General features: G+C 47.2%; 2 protein-coding genes across 2 annotated transcripts; one reads left to right on the plus strand and one right to left on the minus strand.

Moving 5' to 3' along the window:
• Positions 1–137: 137 nt before the first annotated feature.
• PtA15_5A100 (uncharacterized protein) lies at positions 138–3116 on the minus strand (the record flags this gene model as incomplete). Its single annotated transcript, XM_053168828.1, has 7 exons — positions 138–557; positions 653–748; positions 876–1109; positions 1207–2261; positions 2329–2748; positions 2840–2958; positions 3052–3116. The coding sequence occupies 7 exons, from the start codon at positions 3114–3116 to the stop codon at positions 138–140; spliced, it is 2409 nt and encodes an 802-aa protein (XP_053020085.1).
• A 260-nt stretch (positions 3117–3376) lies between these two features.
• Positions 3377–5162, plus strand: PtA15_5A101 (uncharacterized protein; the record flags this gene model as incomplete). The annotated part of the gene is made up of 5 exons (XM_053168829.1): positions 3377–3580; positions 3661–3685; positions 3750–4381; positions 4419–4917; positions 5038–5162. 5 exons carry the CDS (start codon positions 3377–3379, stop codon positions 5160–5162), a joined length of 1485 nt encoding a protein of 494 aa, XP_053020086.1.
• Between the last annotated feature and the right edge of the window lie 20570 nt (positions 5163–25732).

Below are 25732 nucleotides of genomic sequence, written 5' to 3' on the forward strand. Positions count from 1 at the left end.
AATATTTCTTGAAGTTTCTCTTTTTGTTGAAAAAGGGAAGATTGTGATGAAGTAAACCCACTCCAACCCAAGCAAGACATAATAATTTTACAAAAAAAAGGAAGATAAGACGAAATGAAGATAGAGAGAGAGAAGGATTATCTTTTCCAACACCCATCAATCTCGTCGTCGACGCAGAAATCATCGACCAGGTCGTCCCCGTCGCCATTATCGACCAACGGGTTCTCCGAGCCAGCAGCGGGAGGATTGGTCGATGGAGGTGCGGTAGAAGTCGACATATCGAAAGGAGGGATAGTATCCTTATCGGCGACTTCATCGTTGGGATCTTCGGGTTTAGATTGAGCGGGAGGGTGGTGATTGACCAGCGAGAAGCTGCCGGGATAATGGTGGTGATGGGCGTTCCTGAGGCCCGGGATGAACGAATGTGGGGTGTGGCTCGGATGGCCAGGCGGATTGTTTGCCGTCGTTGTCCTTGTTCGGCCCGATCCGGCGCTGATGGGGACCCAGTTCATCGTCACCTTGCCCACCTCAGGTATCTCTAACCCGTTGGCTAATGCCTGCACAAAAAAAGAAAAAAGAAAAATGCAGTTAGCAAATACGCTCTCGAGAGACCTCGGCTTGGCTGTGCATGTCTACGTCGGCGAACACTCACTTTTTCAGCCGCTGCCCGCGTCGAAAACTTCACACTAACATCGAACACGCTCTCATCCTCGGACAAGGGAGCGAAAGCAACGATCGTCCCAAATTGCTAGACAAAAATAAGGAACACCAAAGATTTAGTGTTTTTTTTTTCAAGAAGAAAAAAGAGTCAAAGAATGAGAAGATAAAGAGACAACCCGAAGAAGCATGGGGGTAAGGGGACAGATGAACTCAACTTCCAAATAAGCCTTAAGCGTTTCACGCGCCGCAGAGGAAGGAACGAGCTGTACAGCCAGAGTACAACTGCGATTATCTAGTTTGAAGACTTGAGTGGGGGAGGTGCCAGCAGGCGTCCACGAGGTCCGACTGTTCGTCAAATTCTTCCGTCCGCCACCTCGACCAGAATACAAGACCGAGTTGTTCGTCGTCCGTCTCGGGAACGAGTTTGGCTCCTGCAACGGGGAGAGTGCCTAATCGGGCATAAACCACCCATCTTAAGTTCCCAAAATTCCACGTCAAACATTCGGGGAGAGAGGAAAAAAAAGTGGACAGACACATTTGACTGACTTCTTTGGCACTTACTAGACGAGGTTCAGGCGATAAGTGATTAAGAGCCGCAGTGGTCGACGACTCGCCAAGATCAGTGGTGATGTTGGAGTCGGTTGTAGGAAGGTCTTGTTTAGGTTGATTTTCAGTCTCTTGTGTGGCAGGTTGAAAAGGACCACTCATTTCGACATCCTGGGATAAGCCGTTGGATTTCTGGGCTTTCTTCTGACTGAGCTGCTCGAGCAGTCGCTTTTGAGCATCGATCTTTAGTCGTAACTCTTGTTCGCGTTGGGAGAGCACCTGGACTTCCGCTTTTGGTTGAGGTGGCGAGCTGGCCGGCGGGGACTTGAACGTAAGCGGGCTATCGTAAGGCTTATGGCGATATCCATTCGAGTTCGGTTCATTCTTGGATTCATTATTAACCAAGCCTTCTCCCGTCGGACTACCTACTGTTCGTAGAGGGCCGTAACTGCGACGAGGCCCAGTTGCAGGGAAACGCTTAAGGTGGATTCTGACAAATCGATTGTTGAACACAGGCTCGGGAGACGAATAAGCATGCTTGGCATCTTCCGGTGATTTGAATGTGATCTGCGCCTGCGCGTTGTAAACATCAACGAAGACATTAGTCAGTGGCCCGAATATCGAGAAATACTCCCGGACAGCCCGATCGGAGAGTGATGATTGAGGGATGTTTTCGATAAACAGGGTGGTGAATGGTTTTTTGGCGTTCAAAGAGGGTCCATTGTGGCGCAAGGATCGATCAGGATGTCTTGAATTATAATGATTTGATGAATCGATTCCGGCCTGCTGCTGGGGGTTACTTGAGAAGGATGGAGGGGGGAGATCGTATGGGAATTGGACAGCTCCGCCGAGTCCAGGTATCTGTTGGCCAACTGAAGGGCCGCTAAAGACCACAGGAATGCAGGTGGCAGGTGGAGGTGGGCTCTTCGCTTCGGTTTCACTCGCACGAGTTTTGGGGAAGTAGCCGGATGGAAGAGCTGAGCTTGATGAGGGGTCTTGATCCCTTTCGTCATGTGAGAAATGACAGCTACTCCCTCTGGCACAATATCCTCGATCTGAGTTGAATTTGGAAAGTCAGGAAGTCTGAAGGGGGCATGGAAAGTAGGAAGTAGAAGAGCTGACAATGATAATCTCTACACATCGATTTTCGAGGCCGCTTCGAATTCCTCGGCTGGTTGGAGGTGGCGCTGTAAGGTTGTTGAACCTGGGATGTAGAAAAGTGGGGTAGTGGGTTTATGAGGTTGGATTGCTGTTCGGGGAAGTGGAGGAAGCTGGGATGACTCTGAGTGGGCGTGTACTGTGGGATCGGGGCAGTAGATGATTGAGAGGCGTGATGTTGATTGTCGAGCGAGTTGAGTGGAGGAGGAGAGAGATTGTTGTTGGTATTCTTGTTGGGTAAGAGATAGGGTTCATCAACCGCTAGTGAGCGTTTCCTAGGAAAAACTGAAGCAGATAGATTGATTTCAGGGGGCTGGTAAGATCCATTGAAAGCACCAAAAGTTCGAAGATGATCGAAGAGCTCTGTCACGAACAGCTTGGTATCTAAAAAAAACACAGATAAATAGTTATATCAACCGAAGGATCTTGACAGTTGGCGGTTTTGAATGGTCGGAGGGAAAATTATGAATCGAACCCTCTTGAAGGAAATCTTCGAGTTGCTTGAGACACGATATCCTCAGTTGATTCTCCGGTTGGTCGTGCCGCAAAAGGGCCATTACGTACTCGGATAGAACCTCGTGATCAGCATCGCTTCTGTGTACATACGCGTTGGAGGTCCGAGGGAGAATGGTTGAGGTGGTCAGTACTCGCCAGAAAAAGCGATGGACTGGTCAGGTTGATGCATACATCGGTTTGAGTTTCTGGACCATCCACTGTTTCAAATATTCGGCCTGCCTGTTTTCGAGTATCATCTTGATTCTTTTTTCTCGTCTTCTTGGATTCTGGTTCGTTTGCTAAGCGAGTTGTTTCTGTCGTGGCTTGCTGAAATCGGTTGGTAATGGTTCGTGGCCAGCCCTCTTCCTGCTGACCATCAGCCAAAATATTCTGACAACGGACTGACCCCCCTCGCGAGCCTCCACGGGGGCTTAGGCTCGCAGCTCGCGCGCCTCCGCAGTCGGATCGAGGTGGCTAGCTCGATCCGGCCAGCATTGGAACATCAGGAAAACGCACGATGGTTTGCACTCGAAGTTCAGCATCAAGAAAACAAACGAGGGCCCTGTTGACCGACCTGCCGGCTGAGCTGCTCAAGAATATCATTGACCACTTCATCTCCAGCGAGCAGCACTATGATTGGTACGATGAGCGACTGCAAGATATTCGTTTCAAGGCAAAATACAACTTGCAATTCAAGAAGGACTATACCTCTATCTTCAGCGTCCACAAAACTCATGCTACCCGTAAAATAAGCTCCGTCTCTCCCCAAAAAACTGAGAACGATTGCTGACTTGCTCACAGGAGCTTAAACTCTCCTGGCCAGAGGGTGAGCCATCTTTCTATGTGCCCAACAGCATCACAGGTATTGAACCGTACCCCATCGCTTGAAGGTCTGCCATCCAATCCGTTACTACCGCTTTGCTTGGTCAACCGCACCTTCGGAAAATACGCCCAGCAGGCCCTCTTCACCCATGTCACCTTGGTGGATCAAGGGCAGGCCTGTCTATTCTATCAGGCACTCACTAGCCCATCCCTCAGTCAGGACTCATCGGAACTGCGGCTCGACGAGCACAGAAGGAGAAGCGAAGAAAACCAGGCGGCGAGGAACGCTCCAGCATCTCCGATCGACGACCAATATCCGCCGGCCAGCCTTGCTCATTTGGTTCGCTCGCTAGAGTTCAAGTTCATCGGCCCCTGCTCGATGGGAAGGGGCGGTGGCTCTCTGATGTGTGAGATCCTCCGAGCTTGCCCGTTCGTCGAAAACATCACCATCGCCACCTCGTTCTTGACCCGCTGCCAAGAGCCTATCCTCGACGCCCTTGCAAGCCGGCCGCTCATCAAGAGCTTCGTCCTTATTGAGAATCCCAACAAATGCAATTTGGTGTTCACATGGCCAGCCGACCAAGTCATGGCGCGGGTATTCACCCAATGGGACTTGCTCGAGACGGTCGAGTTGATCAGGTTCCACAATCTGTCCTTGTCCTTCGAACCAGCTGACAGCTTGCTGCCCGCACTGAACTGTGTGCGCCCTGAGAGAAATTGTCTTGAACGACCTGAAGGGGATGAACGGGCGTGACCTCCGCATGATCCTGAACGGCTCTCGTGCCAGCCTGCGCAAGCTCCAGCTGTGCAATCCGGACGTTTGGCTTCATCGGCCTGGCCTATACCGAATCCTCACGGAATGCATCAGCCCGGCCTTAGAGTCCTTGACGCTCGAAGTGGACGATCAATGGGGAAAGGCGGTTTACCACGAGGAAGATGCCCGCCCCGAATTGGACCCGGGCCTGCTGGACCACATCTTCAAGACTTCATCGACCCTGAGCAATCTCAAAAAGCTCTCGTTTGCGGGCAACTTGGTCGGCAAGGAGTTCTTCAACTTCCTGCCCCAATCAATCGTCCAGCTTACCTGGGACCGGTGTGAGATCTCCTTCGAGGCTTTTGCTCAGGCACTCACAAGCCACATTGTCCCCTCTCAACTTGATGCACCCTCTGACGCCGAGACAAGACTTGCCCGATGGCTACCCGAGCTCAAGTGTTGCTCGATCTACAATCTCCCTTGTCTGTCCTCATCTCTACTTTTAATTCTTTCTGGAAATCGGGATCACGCCAGCTCATAACGCTGACCACATAATTTATATCTTTCAAAATTTGACATCGCAACTCCCTCGGGTCACGTAGATCCTAGGGGATCGGCGGAGGACATGATCAAGGCCGAGTTAAGAGCCCGACATGTCTACGAGATTCATGATAGACCGTACTACGGCTCAGACTCCGACCGAGTATATTCCCCGTATCAAAGATGATGTGGGACCCACCTATTCTGAAAGCCGGCTCGTGTTTATGTTTGCCCTAAGAAACTGATTGTCAAAAGGAATTCCGCATCGGTTGGGATTCCTTGGATTGTTGAGAGTTCATCAAACCTCTCTTCGGTTACATCAAACGTATGATACCCTCCTAGTGCCCCTTCTGCACTTAGAGCATCCACCACCGTCTCATCATCATCCCAGCTACACCTCCTTGAGGTTGTGCCCCATTCGATGACTTGTGAAGACTGGTCATCGATAGAAAGTTCATTGAAATGAAAGCCCGCTCTATCGATGGCCGGTCTTTTGACCGGTCGGTCATCGATTGAACGGTCATAGAATTGGGCGTACAATCAGATGACCGCTCTATCAATTACCGGTTGGTCATTGATAGCACGGTCACATCAAAAGACCAGTTGATCATCGATAGAACGGTCACATCGAAAGACCGGACGGTCATCGATAGAATGGTCATAGAATCAAAAGACCGCTCTATCGATTACCAGTCTTTGGACCGGACGGTCATTGATCGAACGATTGTAGAATCAAAAGAGCGCCCTATCGATGACCAGTCTTTTGACGGGTCAGTCATTGATAGAACAGTCCCATCGAAAGACCCATTGATCATCAATAGAACGGTCATAGAATCAAAAGACCACCTATCGATGACCGGTCTTTCAATGACCGTTCTATCGATGATCTGTGTTTTGATGATGAGTGTTTCATGAAAGACCTGTCCTATTGGTCTTTTGATGACCAGTACTCGATGACCCTGAATATGTATGAGATACAGCAGGACCCTTTTTTTTTTTTTTTTTTTTAGTGCTTATTGGTTTGACATTGCGCACTAGGTGAATGCTAGGTTATGTAGATACATGCGATGATGTTTAAAGTAAAATACATGATTGAATAATTTGCGATTATTTTTATCTTTGAGTATGATCCATTTTATCAGAGTGATTTTTGAGGAAAGAAAAGAAGAAAAGAAAAAGACGCGCCCAAAAAAAGTGATAAAATTGAAAATCCATCTCTTTTTACCGAGTCTAAACCTTCGCGAAAGCCAAATTCGATTAACTTCCGTCACAACTGCGGCCCAGACAGTGTGTTATGTGGTTGCTCAAGCCACATACCCAGATGATGTAAGCGGGCAGGAAGTTAACCGAACTCGACCCCCGCTAGGATCTAGCCCGATCTCTCCCACCGAGTACATGAATGAAAAGCACACTAAAATAGTAAGTCAATTTCTACAAACTCTCTCTCTCTTTTAAAAGATAATAAAAAATAGAAAATAAATAACTGATTTAGTCTTCTTCATCGATATAGGTTCTGATGTTTTTGAACCGATTGGTTTCGAGAATGAATTTCAACAGTGTTTCAAAAGTCGATGGATTATCAAGTAAGTGTTTTAACGAGTTCGGATCGATCTTGATTTTATTAGCTACTAATCTTGATCTAAACCTTCTTCTTTGATTTGAATATTTCTTGCATTTAGTAAGATAATGATCGACCGTTTCCGGCGAGTGACAGAAATCACAATTAGGAGAATTGATTTTGTTGATATGAAAAAGAAAATCGTTCAGAGGAGAATGACCAGATCAAAGTTGGTAGATTGTTGAACTCAAACCCCTTTTGAGTTGATTTAGTGAGTTGAAGATTTTACACGGTTTATTGGATAAAGAAATTTGATTTTGGATGATGGCTTGTTTCTTCTTATCAAATTTAAATTTTGATCGAATTACTTGCTGAAAATTGGCTAACGTTCTGGGTTGCTGATTAAGATCAAATAGTCGATTCCCTTCGGTAGCGTTTTTAGCAAGTTGATCCACTTTCTCGTTTTCCGGAATCCCCGCATGACCCGGACACCAACATAACGAAACCGAAAACCAAAAAGTTGATTTTAATAATTCGATCTTGTCGAAAACTTGAATGAAAACTGATTGATTCGAGACCGACTGGGGTGGATGCGAAATTACTTGAAGGGCAGCTTGATTATCCGAATAAATACTAATCTGATTTGAAAAGGGTAATCAATTATTGAAAAATTCATTCTTGACGATGTCGAGACCAATATTGATGGCTTGAACTTCTGCTTCAAAGGCCGAGCTCTTATCCGCATCGTTGATTCGACAGGCAAACGATATCCTGTTATTGAGAAGGGCCGCAGATGCCGTCCCTTTTCTGGGGATATTGGATCCGTCTGTAAACACTAGAATTTCTTTTTTATTCTTTTTATCTAAAAGTTGGTTAGTAACGATTTCCTTAGCTTTGTTTTTATCAATATTAAGATTACTAATATTCATTTTAAAATCCAGCCATGGGGGAAAGACATGCTGCTTAATGACTTTGATTGAACCAAAATCATACTCTGGGATTAGATGTTTGTCGAGGACATTGTGAACCGAAGACAGATGTTTACGAGGTGTGTTGTTAATTTCCTTCTTGACGATGTTTTTGACTGGATGATCATCGGTGGCTGTTAATCTTTTACACAAATATAAGTGATTTTTCCTTTTCAGAATATCAAAAAAAGGGATTAGCGGTGAGTCTCTGTCAAGAAATTTGCACGGAGTGGTTTGAAAGACCCCGAGAATAATTCTGTTAGCTTGATTATTGATTTTACTAATAACATTTTTGACCGCTGCTTCGTTCCTTTTAGATGCCCAAATAGGGCATCCATACAGAACCCTGGATCAAAGAACACTAATGATTAGATTGCGGGATTGTTGAAGCCCCAACCCGAAAGAACATCGAGAGATCCAATTGAGCTGGTTCACCGTGTTGGTTCCGCATTTTTTGACTTTGTCGAGGTGTAGTTTAAACGACAGACGAGGATCCAGAATGACACCTAGATATTTGACTGCTTCTGATTGTTCCATCACAATATCACCGAATCGAAAGCGTTGGGATGTTATCGATCTGTGAGTAAAAATCATAAATTTTGCTTTCTTTTTATCAAAAATTGCATTATTCTTTTTTCCCCATTCTAATGATCGGTGTCCTTCCTGTTCGAGTAAAGAAACCACATTCTCAAGTCTTTTATCAGCAACAAAATGTGTAACGTCATCAATAAACCCTAATGAAATCTTGTTTAGATCAAGGGTAAGGGAGTTATTGACGAGAAGATTGGAATTATATATAATATAAAGGATAGGAGATAATGGCAATCCCTGGGGAAGACCGCACTTTAACTCGAAAGAAGGAGAAAGATAATCGTCCATACGAAGTGAAGTAGTCCGGTTGGACAAAAGTGAGTGGATAATATTTGCCAAATATATCGAAACGTTATGTTTAATGAGGGTGTCAATGAGACGATCTTTAATAACCAATGGGTAGGCAGATTTAACGTTGAGAAAAAGCGCCGAAACAATCTTGTTCTCTCGCCATTTTTGACGAATCCAAGAAGACAAAAAAAGGTTTGCATCATCTGTACATCTGTTTGCTCTTCCCCCGAAGTGGCCCTGAGCTAATACTTGATTATTTTCAGCCCAGAAAGTTATCCTTTTTGTCAGAAGACTCTCGAACACTTTTCCGAGACACGATAACAACACTATTGGTCGATACGATCCAGGGAGAGCATATGAGTCTTTATCAGCCTTACGGATGATGACTGTGATGGTGTGTCTCCAGTATTGAGGGAAATATCCCAAATGAAGGCAAGCCGTAAATAATTTCACTAATAGCGGATTGATGATCTTTTTACTCCATACTAAGAGTTCATTTGCGACCTCATCATGGCCACATGCTTTTTTCTTTGGAAGTTTAGAAAGAATATTATTGATCTCTGATTCAGAAATGGCAGGAAAAAAAGAAGGTCTGGAAAAATCGGGAAGAAGAATATCACTCGTGTCGCAGTTTATTGGGACTTCGGATGTCCCTTTAAAAAGAAGGTTAGCTTGTTCCTCCTTATCTGATGTAAGTTCCTTTCTTTCATTTAACAATGGCGCAACATTGCCACTGCTATTTGGTTTAGTGAACTTATATGCTTTAAATAATTGATGATCTTTGCTTTCAGCTAAAAACTTACGCCAATGGTTTCTTTTCAGCTCAAAAACTTTTTCTTTAAAGATTTTCTGCCAGTGGTGGTAACAATCACATGCTTGAACCGAGTGAGCAATAAGCATCCATTTCCAAGCCTGATTTCGTTTTTTAACGATTGGTGAGAGGATTTCATTGTCCCACCATGACTTGAACTTAGTTTTGTTGACCCTGACTAATTTCTTCTGTTTGTCGACCGAGTTTTGAATAAAGATAGTTAGTTTGTTAACAAAAAGATCAATATCGGGCTCATTAAGCAAAGAAACTTTGCCAAGAGCATCAACACTTGTGCTTAAATCGGCACAAAACTTTTTGACATTCAACCTTTTGAGATTGATCAATAACCGGGTAATTGGACAGGAATGCGGATTAAAGTTGAGTTGAAGAATAATAGCTTGATGATCCGAACCAAAATTAACTGATGTGGTACTGCATGACTGAATAAGCTTGATTGCATTGTGGTTGGCCCAGGTGAGATCGATTACCGTGGCGCTAGTTTTTCTATTAATGAAAGTAGGTTTTCCTTTTTCGGATACTGTTGAGGTGTGGAGTGGGCAAACTCCACATTTGGAGTATGAGATGTTCAAGAGGCGGGCGGGTTGGAGCAATGGATCTTCAGGCATTCTCAACCACAACAGATTAAGAGTCTACGACCTACCAACGGGCTAGCCTTAATCGTTCGAACTTCGGCACCTTACGACCCTTTTTATGGTCAATACCCGACGCGATCAACCGGAGCTATCGGGACCATTACCACCGCCAACCAGAGCAAAGCAACCAAAGCAAACCAAGGCATACAAGGCCCTTCTCAACTTACCCCCACTACCCCCCTCTCCTGTCGAAGAGAAACCGGACCCTCTCGAAGACGATTGACCTCCATCTCCGTTTATTTCAGCTCTTTCGTACGTTTTCTCCAAGGTAGTGACTCGGCACATCGACGAAGAAAAGGCAAACTCGACCCCATTCTTACCCGGCCATCGGACCGTCCCGAACCCATTCGGATTACCTCTCACTGCTGTTATTCCGGAACCCAGTTACCAACCTCAATCTAGCCAACCAAGAGGTTCATCACCACCCAAGTCTCCGACAGAATCTGGATCTCCTATATCAGCAAGTTCGACAAGCGATTATTCCATGTCACAGACAACAACAAACGAGGTTTCCCCAAAAAATAAATTCCTTCAACAACCGAGCCTGTACAAATCCGAGATCGATCAACTTACGGCGGACAGTTCCAATTTCAATAAGTGGAAAAGGGACTTATCCCGGGTGATCCTCCTGACACTCAGTCATGCGGCGTTCTTTGACAATCCGGACAACTACAAGAAACTCTCGGCACAGGAGGAAACTTGCCTCCTCTACCTCATTCAGATTACGGTACACGACGAATTATCGTCATTGGTCGACAGGTACACGAGAGGAACCGAGGCTTTCGATGCAGTTCAAGCTAACTTTCAAGGAACGATCCGGTTTCGACAAATGGAACTTATGGACAAACTCCTCGAGTTTCGGATCACAGGACCAGCGACTGAGTCGTCTCAAGTACAAGGTCTCTTCAACAAAGTATTTGACATCTTCTCGGATCTTAAGAACGTCCAGGCGGGTCTGCCTCCTCTGGTCGAAAGTCTTTTCCTTCAAGCGATTGCACCGCCTCCGACGACCATGTCCAGGTCTCAACTCTTCCAGAACATTTCCCTACAACTCGGAGAAAAGAAGGATGTTACTGCCCGCGACATTCAAACAATCATTACGTCTGCTTACGGCGAGAGTAGTCGGTTCGATTCAAACCAAAACGTATCAGTCTTTCGATCGTACCAGTCACCAATCGGCCCGGGAATCCCTCATGGCCAACAAAGTGTATGGTCTTCAAATCAACAAAGTCAGAACCGTCCGGCTCCGAGGAATGGATTCCAGTCATCTTCTTGACAACAACAAGGCGGTCAACCTCCGGCCCGAAACAAGAACATGGGAAGACCTGGTGACCCTACTGTCGAGGACATCTCAGCCGCCATCAACAACATTCAAAGGGGCAATCAAGGCCCGAGCGATCCGAGGATTTTTGACGGCAAGCCTTGCTCCTACTGTGGGGTATTGGGGCACTGGAGATCATCATGCCCGACCCTCCGCAGTGATGCCAAGCTGCCGCCGCCCAACACCCCAATCAACGGTTGCCCCGCTTCCGGTCATGCCCGTCAGGTCGCACCCCCGAACGACCCGCCCAACGGACCAGAGCAGAATGTGGCGATTCGATCTGCCGTGGGCGCGGATGCGACGGGTGCTACCGGCGATGGCGCGGTTTTGGATTCTGGGGCGACCCATCACGTGAGCGGATCTTTCCATTCTTTTTCTGATATACGTTCCCTTCGACCGGCCTGGAAATAGAATCTTGCGTCCTCCACGGGTTCGATGTTGGCAACGCACAGTGGTCACCTGCGGATCACCAATGGGGATGGTACCCTCACCATCCCAAGGGTTCTGTTCAGCCCGGAAATGACGGGCACTCTTCTTAGTCTCAGCCAACTTATCGAATCGGGTTTCCAGCCAACTTTCCTTCCCAACCGCGACATTCTTCTATCTTCCTCTTTTGCTTCCATCACGGCACGATATCAAAACCGGTCTTGGATTATCACACCCGACTCTTTCAATTTTCTTCATCCCTCGGCTTTACAAGTTTCTACTCGCTCTCACTCACGTTTAACCTCCCCATCGTACGGCTGGCACTGTCGTCCAGGCCATGTATCCAACCCAATAGTAAAAGATTTCCTGCGCCGATTTGTTCCGTCATTTGACTTGAAACATTGGCAACCTTTCATCTGCGAAACGTGCAAGCAGACTAAGAGTGAACGTCGACGATCCTCCCTCCCAGAAATTATTCCCCGCGAAAACCGCCTTGACCTTCTTGTCACCGATGTGATGGGTCCTTTCGACCCGGATATCTCAGGACACCGATTTCTCCTCACCGTCCGGGACCACGCCACGACATATTCCTTTGTATACCCAATGAAATCTTGGGAGGAAGTCCCCCACATCATTTCTGCACTAGTGAAGAAACTCGTAACGCATTTCAAATCCGCCCCAAAGTTTATCCGCTGCGACAATGCGAAGGAATACACAGTCAAGCCTTTGTCATCTTATCTGGAATCCGTAGGATGCCAGATAATCTTCACATCTCCATACACACCGGAACAGAACGGTGAGGCCAAACGACTCAACAGGACTCTAGGAGATATAGCTCGTTCGACTTTGGCGCATTCGGAGCTACCTTCGAAGCTGTGGTCTTACGCGTATTGTTGCGCATGTTACCTCATCAACCGCCTATCCAATCAACGTTGCAAAACTACGCCCCTGGAGCTCTGGTCCGACCGACAACCGACAGCTGATGCTTTTTATCCGTTTGGTTCTCGGGCTACGATCCACATCCCAAAAGAACGCCGCCGCAAGCTGGATCAACAAGGGTGGACTGGATATCTCGTCGGTTATCAAGACGACGAACGGGGGTGGTTCTTTTGGAATCCACTGACTCAGAAAGTGGTGAACTCAGAGTGTGCAAACTTCCTTGATTTTCAGGGGAAACCTTTCTTCCCTGTACCCACGTCACTGGCTAACAATCAGATTGTCCGTAGAGTTCTGACCCTGGGGCAAGAACGGACAAAGGAGATTTGTGAGGAACAAGACTCTCAGCTGGACTCTTTGCAAGCAATCTCGGATTCCGACATCCTGACGACATTGAAGAATGCACTGAAATCACCAGCTTCTGCCGAATGGCAAAAGGCGTGCATATCGGAATGGGAACAACTTATGGACATCGACACCTTTGAGGTCCTGGACAAGGACAAAAAGCACTCGATCGGAACTCGGTTCGTTTTCGACATCAAGAGAAATGCGGATAATACCATCAACAAACTGAAGGTTTGATTCGTCGTCCGTGGATTCAAACAACGGATCGGGAAGGATGTGAGATTGACTTTCGCTCCTACGGCCTCTCTATTGACACTTAGGTTACTTCTCAACTTGGCAATCAAGCAACGATGGGTCATCAACTCCTTTGACATCACGGGCGCATTTGTTCACAGCCCCATCAAAGAAACGATATACGTCGACCCTCCCGTTGAACTCTTCCCACATCTAACAGGCAAAGTACTCAGATTGAAGAAGGCATTGTACGGCACCAGACAGGCGAGTAGATGCTGGTGGAAGCATTTTAAAGGGTTGTTACACGGGTGGGGTTTCGAATGTGATGAGGTGGAGGAATGTTTGTACCGCTATCGAAAAGGGGATTCGGTCATCATAGTCTGGATTCACGTTGATGACGGGATAGTTTTTGGCAGTAATCAAGCAGACATCGATTTTCTCCGGCAGAACATGGAAAAGAGTTTGAGGGTCAAGTGGGACTCAAAACCCGATAAACTAGTTGGTATCCGCCTTGAATACAAAAACGACTCAGTATATCTCAGCCAACACCTGCTCATCGATCAACTCGTCGAAAAATTCAAGGCGGAGATCAATCCAAACCTAGTACCGACCCATACGCCGTTAGCAGGTGACAACTTGACGACTTCCTGGGGAGAACCTATCTCGGCAACGTTATACCAATCACTTATAGGATCTATAAATTATCTAGCTTTGGGAACAAGGCCGGATATAAGCTTCGCGGTTAACTACTTGGCGCGGTTCAGCACGAATCCGAACAAGACTCACTGGGAAGCTTTATCACATCTTGTCCAATACATCAACACGACTAGATCGAAACGGCTCAGACTTTCTCCGTCAGGCAACGATCTGATAACGTGGGTGGATGCGAACTGGGGGGGCGAATTCCAACGTTCGACTTCTGGGTTTGTGATAACAATGTTCGGGAGCCCAATTGCATGGGGCTCGCGCCGTCAAAAAGTCGTGGCGACATCCACATGCGCGGCTGAATTCATATCTCTCGGTTCTTCAGTGGATTTCCTACTCTTTCTTATTCCAATCCTCAATTCTCTCGACGTACATCCAAATTTATCAATCAAATGCGATAATCGGGCTGCAGTATTGGTTTCCGACGACAATGCTTCGAAAGGCAGAATGAAAAGCCTTGAACAAAACTTCTTCTTCGTGAACGACGCGGTCAGGGAGCACAACATCAATCTTGAATGGGTCTCGACAAATTCCAACATCACCGACTTTCTAACCAAACCGGTCAAGGCGACATTACACTCAAGCGCGATGGCGAAAATATTCACTTAGTTTTGATCATGTCACTTTGTTTCTATTTTAATTCTCTTATATCCCTATCTATCCACATTTTTTCTCAAATCCCCTTGTTTTTTCTATTTTTCCTTTCCATCATTCCATGATTCATGTATTTAGTGGTGTGGAGTTTGTGGGGGGGTGTTGAGGTGTGGAGTGGGCAAACTCCACATTTGGAGTATGAGATGTTCAAGAGGCGGGCGGGTTGGAGCAATGGATCTTCAGGCATTCTCAACCACAACAGATACAATCTTAAAGCCGTTTTGACCGCACGTTTTAATCAGGTCTTTTGATTGTTGATGTGTATGCTTGTATTTGGAGGGATTCCACGATCGATGGTGAAGATTAGAATCCATACAAATGAACGACGGAACACGTCGGTCATTATGACGGTTTAGCCAATTGGTAAGTTGCTTGATTCCTTCAAACGTTCTTGGAGGATTATAAAGATTGATAAATCAAATTTTTTGGGTTTTTTCATGGTTGACTGTTAAATCGATTGCGGAAAGGATCCGAGAACCATCTCTCAATTGATGAATATCTTCTGAAGAAAAGGTTTTGTCAAAAAAGAAGCAGATGCGATGTTTGTTGTTGTAATCAGTAGGAGAATGATTGGAATTGAGAACACAAGTCCAATTCTCGTAGTGTGGTAATCTGAACGTATACGGATTGATCCAAGGTTCTTGAAGAACTAGAATCGAAAAGTTTGAATTCGAATTAAGCGCATTCGAGGTGACGTCGAAAGAATTATGACAATTTAACTGGAGAATTTTAAAGTCTGATGGATTTGACTGCCCGAACAAGGGAACTGATGGAGTTGAGTTGATAACCGGAGGGGATTGATGGTTTGGATACAATGGATTTTCACACATCATTGGATAACAAGGTTACGGCGAAAGTTCTTTGTTTTGAGGGGACATTTAAGACTCAACGGAGAGTGACAGAAACAAACATTATCTTCGTCAACATCGGTGGACGGGCACATTCTTTTTTCATACTGGACACATTTAACACATTTTTCATTACTGACATCGGATTGACATTCATTCGAGTTATGAGGATCACCACAATGTTTACAAAGGGGAGGATTTTTACAAATTTGAGCCGTATGACCGATTTCTAGACATTGGAAACACTGAAGCGGAGATTTCTTATAATGCGCACCGGTTAAGGGTAAATAGTTAAAAAAAAGACTACCTTTCTCAACTTTACGAGCAAGATCTTTATCAAAAAAGTTAACAATCAGTGAACCATGCGATTTTTTATTGGATTGTGGATTTCCAAGCCATCGAGCACCTTGAATGTGGTTTGGGTGAATTTTATTTTCTCGACATAATTCAGCAAGGGTGGCCTTGTTATTTGGAGTGAAAGAGATTGGAACCAAATGAAGAATTACTGGAAAAGTTGACGGAGGGGTAACAAGAGTAGGATCACATAAATGTGTCCACTCGCGTTTGTGCTCCAATAACCAGTTTGTGGCGAAACAAGTCTGAGTAAAGAACTTAAAATTGCCCAAAGGTAATCGAGCAACACCCTTAATACTGATGGCAGATCCATCAGCTGTGACAGCATCGATGTCTTTAAGTACATCGTTCACTTTTTTAGTGATCTCTGGAGGGGACATTTGAAAAAAAGGCCGAGAATCCGGAATAGTCTTGCGTATAATAAAAAAGGCCGGCTTGAATTCATTCAATGCTCAGTTTGATGGAGGTGAACGGGCAACAGGCATCTTGGAGACAGTCAAAGTATATTTCTTTGTGGTTGAAGCCCACAACGGGTTCATTTTAGGTTTGGAATGAACAACAGAGTTAAGCGACTTCTCAAAAGAGTCTAAACGCTGGGTAATCTTCTCCACCATAGAGAGAGTTTGAACACTAGCAATCTTCTTGATTGCTAGCAATGGGGATAAGGTTTTAACTTTTTCTGCATCAATGAAGATACTCCCATCAGGGTTGGGGTGAGCAAAAATCTCAGCAATCACATTTAAAAACCCAGGCTCAAGGTTCTGAGGGTTATGTCAGGACTCGGTGAGAGGAGGATTGCTAGAAAAGTCCGACAGAGTCGGGGTTTGCAAACGGTCAGGAGCAGACTGGTCAAGAGATGAACCCGAGGATACAACATCCTCCATCTCTATGGTCTTCGACCAGCCGTCCTTGTCGACCCTAGAACCATTATGATTCTTGGGCGGCATGTTACTGGCTCCACGAGCCGAGTAAGGTAAAAACCTTGTGCTCTTTTTAGGGGGGTCGGAAAACTCAATCTTTAAAAAGATCGGACAGGAAAAGGGAAAGGTAGGCGGGGGATGGAGATAAGGTGATTTACGGAAAGGATAATTGGATAGATAAGATAGAATATACTTTGGTTGATACTTTTTGATTTTTAGGGTTTTGAGGATGGATGGTCTTGAAGGTGGTTGGTTTTTAGTGGTTGATGTTTACAGCAGGACCCTGGCAACCCCCTATAAATGGGTGGCACCAAAATGTATGAATTTCCTGGCCAAATGGCAAAATGGTACACACGGAAAATGTATGATGGGCCTTTTTTGCCATTAAGGGTAGGCACCTCAAATGTATAAAATTTTCCTCAGAGAAGGGAGGGTAGTAACCAGAAATGTATGAATTTATAATTTATGAGGGGAACACAACTGCTCTACACAACTGCTCTCTCTCCGTCCCCCCCCCCCCCCCCCCCCCCCCTCAGCAGCGGTGAACACCCAGGTTAATATTTTTGTACTAGTTTACGTATTTTACCCTGGATCCCTGAAGCTATGAGAAATGGCTAGCTGCAAAAAAAAAAAACAGGCTTTGCGCCCCCGTCCGCAAAAATAATGGTAGGCATGAAAAATGTATGAAAATTTTGGAAATCCTCTGAGGGTACGCACAGAACGTGTATGAATGGGCTCTGCAAATGTATGAATTTTTGCAAATTTCCAGATTTTTGGTGCTGCCCATTTATAGGGGGTTGCCAGGGTCCTGATACAGCCATTCTCAAAAAGCTTGCAGTTGGGTAGGCCCAAATTTTGGACTGCTATTTTCAGCCTCAAAGCCTGTATAGCCCCTGTATGACAGGCTGCATACAGTAATGTGATTGTAAGAAAATCACTATTTTCTTTGTTTTTAACTTTGGGGCCTCAAGGGTCGGACCATCGGAATCCTGGACCAATTTTACACTGATCGGACCCTTTGCCGCATCCCCCTCCCCTGCCCTGTGGCCAGCGCGGCACCCTCATTGAGCCAAACAGCCGCCCAAAAGGATTTTGACTGCCTGTATAGTGAAGCTGTACAGGCCTGTGGCTGAAATAAAAAAAATCTTTTTTTGGCCTTGAGCCCGCAAGCTTTTTGAGAATGGCTGTATTAGGGGGTTTCAAAGTTGGCCAGATGAAACTTGCATGCACTTTTGAACACCGAGTTGCAAAAGTGCATGTAAGCCACACTGTACTACACCCCCTAAGCCTGCTTGAATGTATTTTTGAAATTTGGTGTTCAATAATTAAAAGCCTTGAACACCAACTTGCAAAAGTGCGTTGTAAGACTCAGAAGTGGTTGTGAAACCCTTTTGCTGAATGGAGAAGGGGATGAAGGAGTTGCAAGCTCTGCCATTCTATACTACCAGCTACAAGACCCACCAAGCTCCGCTTGGCAAGTTTTAATGTGGTGATAGGAGTGGATGCTCAAAATGAGTTTGTTTGATACACCGTATAAAGAGTTGTTATTGATATATAAGGGTTGTTATGAGTATAGTTGTAAGTTGTAAGTGTCAAGAGTACAAGGTGGTGAGTGAATCCCTGATGAGTAATAAACTGAGGAACAAAATTGGGGGGGGGGGGGGAGAGAGCTCCTGAGTCCTTATATAGACAAATGTGAGGGATTTTAGCTCCAGGGCAGCCCCAGTGAGGGATTTTTGCTGGCTTGGGCTGTGTACAATTTATGCAAGGAGTGCATGCATGAGGGAAATGTATGTGTATATTGGGGAATGACAGGGTGCTACAGGCTGTCCGGAGGGTTGAACTTCCAGTGCAGTGGGGCTCCAGTTACACTTTCAGCGGTGACTAGGGGTTAATTTGGCTGTAGAATCTGATTAAGGGGTCTGTTTGGTTGTATCTTGAGGCCTTCTATGGGTGAAATATACTAATGAGAGAAAACTTTTGATTTTTCCCATTTTGTATACCACAGCGTGGCCAACTTTGAATCCCCCTATTGTCCTTTGTAGAAAGCTTGGAATCGAATACCAGTTTGCTGTGCAAAAATATGGGCTTGTACGTTTCCATTTTTTATCTGCTGTGCGGTTTTTGGCTTGTGGCGTGAATGAGTGATTTTCACCACCATTTCCAATTTGGCCCCCCCAACCAGGAAATGATCTCCTCGGCCATTGTAGCGCCAACATCCCAGGCTGCCAAAATTACAGCCATTGAAACGATTGGGTTTTGAAAAAACTTCTAAATTCTTCAAACATTTTCCAAATGTCTCGGTTGGGGATCAATCTGTTTGGGAGGGAACATCCCGGGTTATCATTCCGCCTCCAAGCTCTACCAAATTTGCGGAATTGGTTCACCACTGGCAGTATTGACGGTAAGGAAGGCTAACTTTATATTGATTCCTGGACCAAATTCTAGATTAATCAATTGTTTCCTGTAATTCTTCCAGCTGCAGGTAATCAATTGCAGCACAAGTTTTTGGCTCTCTTACTGTTAAGGTCTGTTCTGTGGAGAGGAAGATGGGATCTGGGTTCTGGGGTTCTGGGGGTTCTGGATCCAAGATGGTAGATTGCAGGATGAGGAAGAGGCTTGGATCTCCAGCCTCTCAAACCTTGAGTATGGTCCGTGACATGTACGTGTAGTCTGTGTACATGTGAGTCTGCGCTGCGGAGCCCGCGCTACGGCTCATAACATTATCCCCCCTTTAATGCGCAAGCTGCCCCCTTTTTTGGTTGGTCAATGAGAAAAAAAAAAAAATCCTCCTCTTTTGGCTCTGCATTTTGTCCCCGGGCAGCATTAAAAAACCCAGTGGGAAAAAGCTTGCCCTCTCACTTTCTTCTCCGCGTCCTCCAATGCCTGGCCGCTGCCTCCGGAAATTTTGAGTTAAACTCCGCCAATAGGTCTCCGCTGTTCTTCAAGTTTGCCTCCGGCTCACAAGAATTTTCCGCCGGTCCAAATCCGCGCCAGCTGACAAGGTATTGATTCGTCCGCCCTCTCTGCCGGCTGTCCAGTATTCCGTCAACCTCCCACTCATCTCCGCCGTTGACTGTTACTGGATCCGGGGTCCGCCGCTGTTGGTGGGCGATCTCGTTGGGCTTGTGTTTGCGGAGTACTGACACGTGGAAAACTGGGTGGACTCCCTGCATGGAAAGCGGAAGGGTCAGTTTGTAAGCGGAGGTTGAAATTCTGCTAGCTATTGGGAATGGTCCAAGCCAGCGGTGTTCCAATTTGGGGCTGGGGCGTGTTGTCGAGATATTGCGCCCATCTAGCCAAACCTTGTCTCCACTGTTCCATTCCGGTGTTTTCCGCACTCCACGGTTAAACTGGCTTTTCATGGCCTCCTGCGCCGCTTCTAGACAGTGCTTCAGTTCGTCCTGTACCTCCACAAGCTGGCGGAGTTGCTCTGCCACTGCCGGTACACACTGTCCCGCCGATGGAATTCCGCTGTGCGATGGGTTGAAACCGTAATTTGCCTTGAATGGTGACACCCCTGTTGACGTGTGATCATTGTTGTTGTAAGCAAATTCCGCCGTTGCCAGGAGCGGAGCCCAATCGTCCTGTCGATAGCTCACAAAATGGCGGAGATATTGCTCCACCGCTTTGTTTGCAATTTCTGACTGTCCGTCTGTCCTTGGATGGTACGCCGTAGATGGTTGGAGGCAGATGCCAAGCCTGTTGTCCAATTCCCAGGTGATTTGGGATACAAAAATGCTCCCTCGGTCGGAAACAATAGTCTTTGGAGTGCCGTGGAGTTTCCAAACGTTCTCCGCCATCAGGTCTGCTAACTGCTCCGCATTCATGGACTTCCTGCAGGGGATAAAGTGTGCCATCTTTGTCAGAAGGTCAACAACAGTCAGTATGCTGTTGTGGGAGCGGGATTCAGGTAGGTCTGTGATGAGGTCATAGCTGATGTCCGTCCACGGCCCCGCCGGAATTGCCAGCGGCTCCAGTGTCCCAAATGGCTGTTGCGTTGAGGCTTTAACTCTTTGACAAGAATCACATCCATCCACGTATTGGTTGACGAACTTCTTCTGGCCGTTCCACACAAAACTCCGTTGGACCAGGGCAAGGGTGCGGGATTGGCCTGGGTGGCCCGCCGCTTTGGTGTCGTGTTGGCTCTTCAGGATCTCGGTCCGCAGTGCTGGGTCCGCCGGTACCACTATCCGCCCTTTGTCGTACAAGATGCCATCAGTCTCCGTGTATCTGTTCCGGTTACCTGAGGGGGTTTTCAAGGATTCTATCCATCCGGTCAGTTGGGCATCGAGTGGGGTCAATTCTCTGATTCTTGCAATGATCTCCGCATCAGCCATTGCCAGTTCATTTTCCGCTCTGTGCTCCGCGTCTATCCCCAGTACGTCTACCTCAAACCAGTGCTCCGCCTCCGCCAAGTCAATTGATTCGTCCTTGAACCAGGATTCAAACTCCGATATCTCTGCAAAAGTCCACTCCGTGATGTTATTGGGCTTCAGCAGCTGTCCAAAGGTCAGTTTTTCACCAGGGGCAGGGGCTAGGTCCGGTCTTCTTGATAGGGCATCGGGTTTGGTGGCTTGGCGGCCCGGGCGGAAGATGATTTCAAAATCAAAGCAACCCATGGTCTCCGCCCACCGCGCCTGCCTCCGAGTGAGCTCCTTGGTGGTCATGAAGCTTTCTAGGTTCCGGTGGTCCGTGTAAACAATGGCGGTCAGGCGGTGTGGTGGCTATTTACGTGGTGCCCGTGGCGCGGCGGATTTCTCAAGCTTTCAGATGTCAAGACATCAGCTCGCGGGTCCTCAAGATCAATCAGCGCGCGTCGCGCGCGGTGGAATCATCAAGCCGTTTCAGGACCAGCGGCTTCCTTCCGGCGGATTTTCTTTCTTTTGGCTCCTTGATCTTATTTTCTTAGATGTTTGTTACTCCTCCTTTTTCTTCCTTTGTTGTTTCAATTCTTCTTTCATGTTGTCTCCTCTTTTGTTTCATACTGCGCGCGTTGGATGGTTAGAGTGTGGTGGGTTGGTTTTTTTTCTTAGCCTTTTAGTTGTTGTGTCCTTTCCTTTTCAGTTGTGGCGCGCGGGTGGTTGTGATGACCTGTCACAAGATTGTCATCATCCCTGAAGTTTAAGTTCTTCGGAGCTTAGGCGGAGGGGCGGCATGAGACTTTGTCTGAACCCAAATTTTATCAGATCATCTCGTCACTTCAAATCAGAAAGCTTATTGATCCTAGTTCAGATATACTCGCGGTGTTTCTGAGTCATTCCTCTCAGCCTGCGCCGATCCTTTCCCCTCTTCTTTTAGATCACGTTTCCCGGCCCAGTTCGCCGGCGGCTTCTCTCAGATCCTCAACAAAACATATTACCGCTGACGGGAATCTACCCCCCGTCGTCTCATAACAAATCCCCCCCCAAAACTTCCGCTGTCACTCGAATCCTAGAATCTCCCTCGGACCACCTTGAAGGCAGCGCCTAGCAGCGCACATTCCCTTCCAGTAACTGCCAACGGCCCAGCACCGGTCGGAGTTCCACATTTGGTCCCCCGAGCCGGGATCGAACCAGCGACCTCAAGATTTACAGTCTCGCCCTTGCGGATTTCGAGACGATCTGCGGTTGAGGCGCTCTCTCTTTCGAATCCTTTATCTCAGTGTTTCTCCGGTTCTTTCTTCCGGATTTTCTTCTTCTCTGTTTGTTAGATCCTTATCTTGGACGACTCTTTCGGGCGTCGTAGGCAATTGGCTTTTTTGTTCGCGGAGGTTTGGAGGAACAAAAGTAAGTTCCATCCAAAGTTGCACCTCCAGGGTTTCTATCTACGAGTCTTCAAGCATTACATCTGCCACTGCTGTGAGCCACCCCGGATCCGATCGCCTATTTTTTTTTAGACTCCCCGTTTCCCTCTCCGGCTGCGTATCAAGATGGAAGACTCACCAGCTGGACAACCCGCTAGTCGGCGAGTCAAGATCAAACCTCAAGACCGGTCTTTGAAGTTCATGGGCACGCGAGTTGAGGCTTTTCTTCGAGCATATGAGCTCGCGGCCGATTTGGATGGGGCTTTGGAGGAGGATATGGTTCTTCAAGTGACGTTGTTTCTCGGCACTGAGGATCTCAAGGACGCCGTTTGGGACATGAGCCGTTACACGAGCAAATCCTGGCCAGCGCTCAAAGAACAGATGCTCGAGCAATGGGGTCAAGTGGATCTCGTTCGGTACACGGTGGCCGACTTGCAGGCGCTTCGGGAGTCGTGGGCCGCTAAGGGAGGGGTCTCCACTCTGGATGCCTATCGGTCCTTCAAGTCCACGTTTGATGTCGTCTTATCCTATTTGATTCGGTATGCGCATCTCTCATCGGAGGACTTAGCGGTGGATCACTTTTTCTTTGCTTTCTCTAGCGGGTTTCAGCAGCGTATGAAGACGTACCTCATTAAGGAAAAGAAGATGGTGAAGACGCTGGATGGACGCTATTTGCTGCCGGCGCTCAAGGAGCTGCGAGCCGCTGCGAAGGCGGAGATGGAAGAGGAGGTGGCTTTCACCTCCGAAAAGGTCACCCCAGCTTCCCAGCCGGCGGCGTTGATGTTCAAAGAGTCAAATGACGTTATGATCAAGATGGAGGCCGACCGGAGGCCCAAGGAGGCGACTTCTGAGCCTAAGACTCCCGCTACGGTCGACAAAATCTCACGCATGCTTCAGTCTTTCGAGCAGCGGTTGAAGAAAGAGTTGTCTGCGAATACACCGGCTGCGTCTACTCCGTCATCATCCCGCGGACCGTTAGTCTGTTATTACTGTCATCGCGAGGGCCACGGCACGGCCCGCTGTTTCGAACTCAAGAAGGATAAGGAGGAGAAGCTGGTTGAGCAGAAAGGTACCAACTTCTTCCTCCCAAATGGTGCCTTGATTCTGTTCGACGCTTCTCGTCCGATTTGCCACGTCGTGGCATCCTTCCAACCGCAGGCCAGCTCGGCGACTACTGAATATCAAGCAGCTTGCGGGTCTTTGGATCCGTGGTATCCCCCTGCCGTGTCCTCTCAATCTTTTTCAGGCTCCTATCAATCCGATCCAGCGCGCAAGAAGCATGAGGCCCCTAAACCTTACAAGGCCCCGGCGGTTCCATCTTCTGCTGCCCGGAAACCCCCAAAGAAAACCCCTTCACCTAGTTCAGAATCCGAAGCCAAAGACATGGAAGTAGAACCCGAGCTTTTCGAGCGTTCGCCTGCCGCGCAGCCATCACAACCGGCACGGACGGAACCTAGTTCGGCGCCGGCGCCCGCTAAATCCGACTCGGGCCCTTCAAAAGTCAGATTTGAGAGGGGTATAGCCAAAGATCATCCAAAAGCCGTGGAAGGCATGCTCCAGAGGATTTCCGACCTCCCATTGACGGTCACAGTCGCGGAATTGTGTGCGGTTGCAGACGGTATGAAGCATTGGGTCTCAAAGCGCCGTGTGGAGGTAAACTCGGAGGATCTGAAGGTGCTTTCGGGAACGCTCATGTAGGAGTCTCCGCCTGAAGAGGAAGAGAATCGTTTGTATTCCTGCCCGCTGGGGTATCTACCCTGTTTGCTTGGCGAGGACAAAGGCAATGCTACACCCTTGGTGGATTCAGGCTCCCAGTTGAATCTAATCTCAGATGCTAAGGCGACGAAACTGAACCTTAGTCCTCGAGTGAATTTCAGTTCTGCCGTGTACGGCATAGGTAACCAGGCCTGCAAGCTGGTCGGAGTCGCGGAGGACGTTCCCATCAAGATTGGAAAAACGGTGATGGGCACCTGCCATTTTTGGATCACTCGGATGGACGGCCCCGTCATTCTTGGACGACCGTTTCTCATGGATTTCAATGTCACTTTAGAATATGGGGGACATTTTGGCAAGAAGATTCTCCTTCCGGATTCCAACGGTCGGCGCATCGAAATTTCGCTCTGTTCCCTTGACACTGGACGTTGGGAGCGCGACTTCCCTGGCAGCGGTTGTAAGGCGATTCTAACCCGCAAGGGAAAAGCACGGGAGGATCCCGTTGAAGGCCGGCATTTTTTATAGATCAAGTTGTTTTGGAAAGCGGCGGACTTAATCTAGAGTCTCGCAGTCCTGTCGTGGAGTCAACTATTAATTCAGAGTCTCACAGTCCGACTTCTTTCTTTTCTTTATCATCTTCTCAAAATCAACAAATCCAAAAACAATTAAAAACTCCTGAAAAATTTAAAAACATTTCGTTCAGCTTTGATTCTTGGTCATCTAGCCTTTTCAAAACTCATCTTGAATTCTGTAAATCACGATCAGTTTTGTCATCAAGTTTCCTGTCGAGCTCAAGATCTCAAGATTCATTATTGGCGCGCGTTGGACGTGGACCAGGCGGGAAGGAGGAAACAGGGCTTTTGTGGAGGTCTGGAGAGATAGAAGTAAGTTCTCTCCATAGATGCACCTCCGGGCAAGATGCCACCTTTGTTGCCAAAAACCCTACTTCAGCCACACTCGTGAGCCACCCCCATTCTTCGATCCTACTTCCCATTCTAGGTGGCTTTTCATCCCATTCGGCACGTCTCCGCAATGAGAATAAACTACCTACGGAATTACGTCTCCGCAACAAGAATAAACTTGTCCTGCCCATTGTGGACCTCCGTAATGAGGTTAATCTAGTTCCGTCTTTTGAGACCCTCCGCAATGAGGCTAAACTTCCGAGCCTCCGCGACGAGGGAAAACTAAAGATCCTCTGGGATGAGGTGAAACTATCATCTCTGAAAACAGAGACCCGGACGGATTGGAAGGAGTTGGGTATTCCGTGGAGGCTGGGGGATGCAAAAGTAAGTTCCACCCATAGTTGCACCTCCGGGCTCGGTACTCCTTCATCGTCAAAAGCATTACATGCCACCGCTGTGAGCCGCACCCCTTGCTTTGGTTTTTTGGACTCCCTAGGTGGCGTGGCGAGCTTGAAGGCCCTTCTCCGTAACAAGGATAAACTATCTGTCTATCGGTTGGCTTGCGAGGGAGGGCAGGCGGAATTTGGTATTCCGCGGAGGCTTGGAGGAACAGAAGTAAGTTCCATCCATAGTTGCACCTCCAAGGGTCTATCTACACGTCTTCAAAACCCTACTTCAGCCACTCTCGTGAGCCATAAGCTTTTTTTCGGTTCCTCCTTCTTAGAGAAAGCGGCTTTTGAAA

The sequence above is a fragment of the Puccinia triticina genome, chromosome 5A (genome assembly GCF_026914185.1).
Source record: "Puccinia triticina chromosome 5A, complete sequence".
In the NCBI taxonomy this organism is placed as follows: Eukaryota; Fungi; Basidiomycota; class Pucciniomycetes; order Pucciniales; family Pucciniaceae; genus Puccinia; species Puccinia triticina.